This window comes from Hipposideros armiger, unplaced genomic scaffold, assembly GCF_001890085.2.
Source record: "Hipposideros armiger isolate ML-2016 unplaced genomic scaffold, ASM189008v1 scaffold_297, whole genome shotgun sequence".
Taxonomy (NCBI): Eukaryota; Metazoa; Chordata; class Mammalia; order Chiroptera; family Hipposideridae; genus Hipposideros; species Hipposideros armiger.
In genome coordinates, this window is record NW_017731647.1 from 128,934 (window position 1) to 137,947 (window position 9,014).

Below are 9,014 nucleotides of genomic sequence, written 5' to 3' on the forward strand. Positions count from 1 at the left end.
GGAAGGGATACAGACACGCACTAGAAAGCACATTGCCCTATCTTTTATTCTTTTTTTCCCTTTCAAGTGTTCAGTACTTAGAAAGTTGGGCTAAAGAACAGTAGTGGTTTCACAAATTTCTCAGTCTGGTTCTTTTTGAAGGAGAACAATGAGGATGAAGCATGAGAAATACCCTTATACAAAGTAGAGAACATTTTTTCTCTTGCTACAAATATCTCAGTTAACAAATAAAATCAAAGATGGAATATGCCAGACTGCCCCAGTAAAGACTTCAGCGGCACTAACAACAGAACCAAAAGGTAAACATTTGAAAAGTTTGGCCTGTCACAAATAGGCTCCTTTTATTATCAGGACAGTCTATGGGAAATACCTCGGATATATTGCTGTGGAAAGAGCATGGTTATAGAACAATATGTTACAGAAATATAAGCTTAGTTACAATTCAAGGTATTTGAAAAACTATATCAGTTTTTATGAACTAAAGAAGTCTCACAGCTTTGAAAAATAATCCATTTTCAAACAAAGTGAAGAAACTTATTTTATTGTCAGTTTAATTTCTGCATGTAGCCCTATGTATTTAATAAAGAGAAATATAACTCTCATAGGTTTTTAGTATTAATAAATGAAGTCATATGAAGAATATAAAAAATGTTTCACCTATGGACAGATTTCACATCACTGGTTATGACAATGAAAAATTAGGAACCTTTAAAACTAATATTTATTTTTTTCTACTGCTCTATACCAATATATAGTTATAATTTTCTATCAACTCTCCTCAATATGAAGACGATCTTTGCCCTGGAAAAAAAAGATGAGAATAGTGGACAAACCTTCTCAAAAATTTTGATCACTATTCAGTAAAAGACATTTGGCATTTATATATGCTTATTATTTTTTAAAATGCAATTTGGGGGAAAAAATGGTAATTATTTTTGGGCAGGGGCTGAAGAAACCCCAGTGAGACATTCTGTAGAGAGGTCTTTCGTTAGTGTAACATTTGACCTTCTATATCTTTGGAAATCATGCAACCTGGCTAATGTCCTTACAGAATTAATCAGGCAGGCTGTACGCCCTAGTTACGGTGGAGCCAGCCAATTATGAGATGCTCAGAAATTCATCACTGGCATGTCCAACCAATCACATTTTCCCACATGAAGATTAGTAGAAGTATGTGGAAACAGGGCCCATTCCCACCCCAGCACGGCTACAAAATTTGTGAAACAAATTTCCACAGTTTGGCCTTAGTGAAACAAGCAATTTATTTGGGAATCTTTTTGATAACATCTCTTCTGCCAACGCGGCAAAGGCTGCCCTGTTTAGTTAAAAGCCCAACTAGGGGTTTTTATATTCAAACCCACTTCTGAATTCAGAGCACTAAAGTCATATGCTGCAAGCTTGAATTCATCAGTAAGTTCGTGAAATCCCCAAAGACCAACACTAGTCTTTTCACTGTAGTGATAACGCCCTCCCAAGGCTTACTAAGAAGAAAGCTTTTCTTGCGAGAGAGAAATGAAAGGGGCCAGAACAGATGAAGATTGGTTCTCTAAGGAGAGGGCAGTGTTGCTCTTAAATAAAGAAGCTCCTTTCAGATAAGCAGAATCAGATTCCAGTTCATTTGGCTTGCTGGCTACCCTTATTTTGAACTCTCATATTTAACCCAGCAGGCATCAAAGCAGGTGAGAAAATGACCTACCACTTAAAAGCAAATTTTCCTTTTTCAGGAATTCTGGCCTTGGAGGATATCAGCTCTAATATCAGCACATTCCACATCTCCAGGGATTTATGTAATTTTTTTTTCATTGCTCTATGTCTAATGTCAGACTAAGTTCTAATCTCAGCCAGGAGAAAAGTCCTAACTTGCTGAAAATGAAGTCTTATTCCACATAGCTTTATACCACATAAAAGAAGAAACCATTAACCATTCTAGTTCATTCCCTTCCATTTATCAAAATCTGATGTACAGTGAGGGTTATTAAAAACCATTAATCCCTACTGCCCTGCTCCACAAAAAGCAATGTTTGTTAACAAATGCATTCTTATAAATTCAAATTGAACTTACTCTACCATATGAGCTAATATGTAAAGATATTAGATGAGGAAGAGACAATGGTAACAATGGAAGAAATTTTCTTAAAGAGCTCTGCCTCACTAAGCAGAAGAACAAGTACAGTTCAAAGAAAATTTTTCATTGATTTTTACTGTGTTTGGCCATCTAATATCTGACTTCATTGAAAATCCTAACATAGGCAGTTTGAAAACTTACCAATAGGTTCTGTGGTACAAGGCAGTTTGCCAGTGCCCAGAATTTGAAACATTTCCCCACTTTCTGTGGTCCACATACACATACTGTTCCAGGAGGATAGTACAATACTAATAATACCGTTTCAATGACACCAACCACCATTTATACTACAATTTCTATGGGAAATTCATGGTGAGTTTCCTATTAGGACATAGTTCCCCCAAACACGAAGGGGGCAGGGTTTCCCACGGTAGCTGCACTTTGGTGGTGACGATGGCCACGACGGTGGCACCGACAGCTAACACTCCACTTGTTTTTAGTATGGGCAGACGCGGCTCTAAACGCCTGACATATTTTAAACTCATTTAACCCTCACAGAAACCTATGAGGTAGTGCTATTCTCATTTTACAGTGAGGGGGAGAAAAGGTTAAGTAACATAGCCGAGGTTGCACAGCCAATAAGTGTCAGGGCTGGAATTCAAAGCAGAGCAGCCTGGCTCCAGAGCGTATGCTCATTCCCACTCAGCAATGCTGCCCCTTCTCTGCCTTGATAAGATGGCCCTAGCCAGGCATTCGAATTCCTCTTCTGGGGGGCAGGGCAGAGCAAGGGCAGAGCAGGGCTTCTCAAGTTTTAACCGGCATGTAGGTTGCCTGGGGATCTTGTTAAAATGCAGATTCACGAGGTCTGGAGTGGTGCCTGAAGTTCTGCAATTCTAACAAGCTCCTGGGTCCCCAATGGTGATGCTCTTAGTGTATAGACCACACTTTATTAAGTGTTGAGGAATAGGATTTGAACCTCTTGTTCCCTGGCTGGCTGGCTGTTGAGGCATTTACACATTATATTTATAAGCTGGAGGCTGCCCACACCACAATTGATTTCCATTAATCCTTAAATGGAACCTGCCCTCGGAACTGCTGTATACCAAATATTGGTTTGCAGATACTTTCAGTAAATATTCAGCTTTTAGGAACTTCAAATGTACATGTAAAAGCCACAGGAATTGGCTGTAAAAGTTTGCTGTCAGGCATATTTTTAACACTATATACCACCAACTATACAAATACCAAAAAAGAGTAAATAAATACCTGTTTATTTGTTTATCACAGTAAATTAATAACTTTTGATCTAAAAAAGAAGCTTCCATTTGAAAATGTCTAATGATTTATTCTCAGACTCTGCTAAAGGAGTGCTCAGGAGCTTGTGCTGTGGAATCTTAAAGGCTCCTCTGGTGCATCAGTGACCTCTGGGGTAAAGGCAGACACTATACACTAAAACCAAAGAACAGAGCGGACGGGGAGTGCCCTCCACAGGGACGTTAGCCAGCACCTCATGGAAGTACACTACCAACCACTGCGACACATCTGCTCTGGGCTTTTAGAGCTCCCTCCTTGCACTATTTTACCTCCTTCCAGCTGCCCTGAGAGAAAACCAAGGACTACCTCTTTCACTGCTTGCCTGTAATCGCAACACACAGCTGCATATTTTTTCCAGTTGTTAAATGGATGGAATTCCCTTTCTAGACCATTTTTTTTCCATGCAAAATGACACAGTAAGGTCATTTTCAGTTTGAGATGCACTCACTCCTCAATCAGCACCACTGCAACCAAAAGCATGATGGCATGATCTCTAAGTTTCTCTTTTACACTAAAAGAAAATAGGATAGTCAGTTTCCAACCCAAATACCTATACTCCCTGAACAATAGTGAAAAGTCATTCTTGAAGCTTGACCCCAAATCAAGTGTGGTCTCAGACTCTGAGGCCTACAGCCAGGGGCAACTTAACACATTATACAGTTGACCTTCAGGGAGAAAGGGAAACCAGTGCTCTTCCTACTGGTGCCAGAAGAAAACCAGCTAATCTTTGAGGCGCAAAATAAACTATTCTTAAGGCAGGAAAAAAAGTTGTGAGGAAACTGAGTTAGAATGGAGGCATTTTAGAGAAAATTACAGAAATTACATTACCAAGTAAGGACTAGTGTTTCTACATTTCTCAGTACCCTTCTATTTAGGAATATAATAAATCAGCATTTTCTTTTTGGGCTTAAACTCTTATTACCTGGTAAAAATGCGAAGATGTACAAGAAAGACACATTTTTAAAAAGGCTTGGACACTTAAGGGACTTATCTTTGGTAATTTTACTTTGAGCCAATGACATTATAAGTTTATATAGAAGAGTAAATAATCATGGGATACCCTCTCTACGAAGTATTTCCTGGATCTGGGTCAGGAAATACAGAAGCAGTTCAAAACTAAAGGGTAAAAATGGAAATAAAGGTATAAATGTGGTTCTAGACCCAAGGTCAATAGGAACATGCAGATATAGCAACTGCGAGAACCTTGAGTAAAGGGGCATATACTGTACCCAGAGCAAACGTCCTATCTGCTCCATCTTACCTACTTATTCTCCATCCTAGTTGCATTCTTGAATTGAAAGTTCAGCAAATCCTCAGAATTAATGATTTCATTTAAGTGAAAAAATCAAAAGGCTTGTTTACAAAATAGGGAATTTTGTTATTTAATGCCAAAGAAAACGCATTTAAAAGAACTGGATTATTCTTTAGCTAGTAATAAGTGCTATGTTTACCACCAAAAGTGATCTACAAAGACCAGCTTTATAATGTTATGCCATTGTATTCTTCAAACTTTTACGCAACAAAAATATAGCTCAAGTCACCAAAACCTTCTGTTTGACATATTTATGGCAGCAACTTTACAAAGCAATTCCTGTAATTGACTATAACAAGTATCTCCCGCTGCTCAACTAGTTTAGCACAAACGTGTCAGAGATGGTTTCTTGTGTGTTTTATATATACTCTACACAAGTCCTTGAGATCATACTTACAGCTTTAGCAAAAACACCCATGATTTCAGGAAACTGGTGTGTGAGAAGAGCTATCATTGCTGTGGAAGAACACAGTCCTGCTGTGAAATGGATGAAAAAAGGAAGCTCCTTCTTTGGGTAAACAGAAACATGATGAAAGGCTGCAAGGGAGAAAAAGTAGAAATGGATTTTATTGCAGAATGCAGTCTAAGCCAGTTTTAATATTTTCAAGTAAAATCTGTTTTTAGAAACTAAAACAGGAAAATCATATTAAAAAATAACAAGAAGTCTCTGGCTAAGCAAGGTAGAAGAAAGTTATCCATTATTTGTTCCAGCATCGACAGCATATCTATAGAGCCAGACGACTGTGCGGGGTCCTGGGGAACAGGATGGCTTCGTGGGAAAGCACATTGATTGTAAAGTCATGCTGAGGTGGTTTTGAAAAAAGAGCTTTGTCACTTACTAGCTGTGTGATCTTGAATAAGTTGCTAAACCTCTATTAGTTGCTATGGAGTTGTTATGATGAACATTGTAAGCCCTTAATAAATGTGAGTTGTTATAATTCTTGCTCTTTGGGAGCTCAGAGATGAGTATAGAGATCAAGAGACAGACATGTGATTGGAGATTGCCCAGAACCATCAGTTAATAATTTTACCCAGTTATTCTATATGTGGCATTTCATCAAGCAGCATAAAAATCAAACTAGAACACCAAAGCCCTAGGATTCTGAACATAAGTGAAGTCCCTTGTCTTATTTTACCACATTCATACATTTACTCAGGTATTATTTTTCTAATAATTGGGTATTTCATTACCAATAGTATTCAAATATTTATATCTTATTTGAAACTTGAAAATACTTGGATAAGAATGCTGGGATGAGCCTATCACAATGCTTGGCACACAGTAGGTGCTCAATAAATGTCTGTTAAATTGAGAGCTATTCTAGGCACTTCATTAGTCCAGGAAGTTGACTGCTCAGAGCTGAACCCAAACCCAGGAATTCCTGATGTAATATCCCACATAAGTAAGGGATGATTAATTCAGTGCTGAATCAAGGTTAGCTATAAATTTCAGTTCTTTAAACATAATGATTCATAGAGAATATTACACCTAAGTTTCCTTCAGTAGCCATAATATTTTTATGTCTTGTACTATTTTCAGAAAGTATATACCAAAAACCAAACTCATTAAAAAATCCAGAAAATTTCCAGAGCCTTGACTCATGTTTAAAGTAAAAGCACACCAAATCTGAATTTTTTTAAAGTTAGAAACATTAGAAGCTGTGGACAACATTGTGATTTCAGCACCCCAAAGAACAGCATTCCCTTTTGCCCCATCCCTCAGCCATGAGAGGCCAACTTCTTCCAGTAAACCAAGAGAAACAAACCACGGTATTTGTAAAGACAGGGAACAAATACTTACATATATCAATGGTTATTATAATTGTTATCATGTGAGGTACTGCAAAATTAATATTAATTAAACTGTACAGCATTTTATGGTTTACAAAGTACTTTAATTCATATTAGTTTGTTTGATTTTTTTCAACAACCCTAAGACATAGACAGTATCATCCTCACTTTATAAGGCAGAAAACTATATAGCTTTAGTAAGATACTTCTAAAATATGCGATTTTTATACTGTAGGAGAGACCTAATTATTTATTTTTGGATTGCTTTCTGTAGATTAATTTGTCAGTCAATGTTTAGCAAATGCATCAATATAATGGATGACTAGTACAGAAACACTCCCTTGGAAGTAAAGTTCAAATTTCATCACTGGCTTGTAGAGAAAAATTTATCAGGAGGCATAAAAGACAACTAAATAGCTATGTGAACTAAGGGAATAGTTCAAGTTTGAACTTATGAGGTTCATAAGCAAATTCCAGAATGCTGCAAGTCATATCAAGGTTGAAGGAGAATTAAAAACAAAAAAATATTAAGTACTCCTGAGTATTAGAACTACATATTATTAAAAATGTGTTCATTCTACCATAGTCAAGACAGAAAAAATACTCTAAGAACATACAATATTATCAATCCCCAGCCCCCCACAACGTATCCCTCCTCTGCAACCTCCTGGAATTTGCAAATGAGTAGCACCCTAGAAATAATAAAGGCCTAGCAAGAAGCAATTGTCTGTTCTTACAGCCTGTGACTCTGATAATACGTAAGAATAGCCCTGGTTTTATTCCTATTACTCTGTAAAGTTGGCCTTCTATCAGGCAACCTTTGTAATGATTTGGAGGGCATTAGTTTAGGCTAAATGTATTAGCCTAACATAATATGCTTTGCATACTGATGTTCCATAGTTAATTTGGATTTGTTCCTTTGTCTTAATATCCTTGTGCCTGTTAAAATGGAAAAACAAGAACTACTACCACCACCATCCTAGGAAAGAAAATAAAACTTCTATCACTAATGACCTTCTAACTGTCAAAATCAATGGCTTCTTCTAATTATGTACCTTACTTAGTATCTCAGATACTCCTCCTTGTTTGGAAATGTTTCCCCCTGTTAGTTTCTAGGATATCTAGTTCTGGTTCTTATCCTGTCTCCCTCGCCACTCCTATACTGAATCTTCCAGACTCCTTACCAATCACCCATTCCTTAGATATTTTGGGCCCCCATGGTGCCACCCTTGTTTACTTCTCACTCTGTTGAGTTTCCCTTAGTGATCTCACTCCTGCCTAGAAAACGATGATTATGTAATAAAATATTTAATTTAAATGAACATGTGTATGTGTGTATTTGAATAAGATGTAATACATGCAACAAACTCAAAGCTTGAACATATTTACTTTCCCCATTTCTATTCCCACATGTGTTCCTCCTGCTCTGATGGATTTACCATTCTTCAAGTTCACCCAAGTCAGATTTGGGAATCATCTCTTATCTTGAGAGCTAGGCACTCCCCAGTCCAGCTTCTTTATAATTTATTCCAAACATATAGCACTTAACAACATTGTTTCTCAGTCTTTCTATTAACCTGTGAGCAGCTTAGGAGTTTGGAGTAGGGTAAAGAGGAAAAGGCACTGATATTTAACATTTCTGTCAAGTACTTACAATGTACTTGGCATGTTTATTAGAATAAATTAATAAACTTGACTAATTCAAATAACATTTCTTGAATATCAATTTTTATGGTAAACATTATAGAGAAACATAGAGAAACGATAAAGAGAGTCCTGGTCTTCAAGTTTACACTCTAGAAGGGGGAGATTAAGAAGTACACAAAGTACTTCGGGAGTTCAAAAAAAGAAGAGATAATTTATCTCAGAGGATGGAAGAAAATAAAGACTCTGGGAGAAAAAATATCAGCATACTCAACTTCCATAATCTCTCCTACATTTTCATCTATCTAAACTTTTCAGCTCATTAAGTTTGATGGTTATAAAACTGCAACTTTCCTTCCTAGACTTCGGTTCTAATGGCCCCAGAACTGTAAAAACCGTGGTACAGGTTTATATCATATAAGGAAACACAGTGCTAGTGTTTATAACATTCAGCATGCTTGCTTATTGGTTAAATCATACAAAGAAAAGTTAAACAGAAATTTTCCAGTTCACAGAGAAAAACACTGAGTGGATGATAGGCAGCTGAGACAGACTATTCTTCTGAGAAATTTGGCTTCCTGAAAGCAGGGACTAGACAGGAATATTCTCAGTGATCATAACCCTACATATTTCTGGTTTTCCTAACTCTTCAACTGCTCTTTATAAAATTGGGAAGTGTAGTCCCTCCAACTTCATTCTTCTTTGTAAAGATTGTTTTGGCTATTCTGCGTCCTGTACCTTTCCGTATAAGTTTTGGGATCAGCTTGTTAGTTTTTGCAAAATCTCAGCTAGTATTTTTTTTTTTTAAGATTTTTTTTTTATTGGGGAATTGGGGGAAGGGGAACAGACAAGTTGCTGTCCTTTTGTTCTTCAGTCTAGTTGTGGAGG

The 9,014-nt window shown here is 37.0% G+C and overlaps 1 protein-coding gene across 1 annotated transcript in view; it reads right to left on the reverse strand.

Annotated features, from left to right (window-relative positions):
- Positions 1-302: 302 nt before the first annotated feature.
- Positions 303-9,014, reverse strand: part of ST7L (suppression of tumorigenicity 7 like) — a 79,246-nt gene continuing 70,534 nt past the window's right edge. The window contains exon 13 of the mRNA XM_019659156.1: positions 303-5,228. Coding sequence (XP_019514701.1) covers positions 5,050-5,228 — 179 coding nt within the window. The 3' untranslated portion in view covers positions 303-5,049. The remainder of the gene's footprint in view (positions 5,229-9,014) is intronic.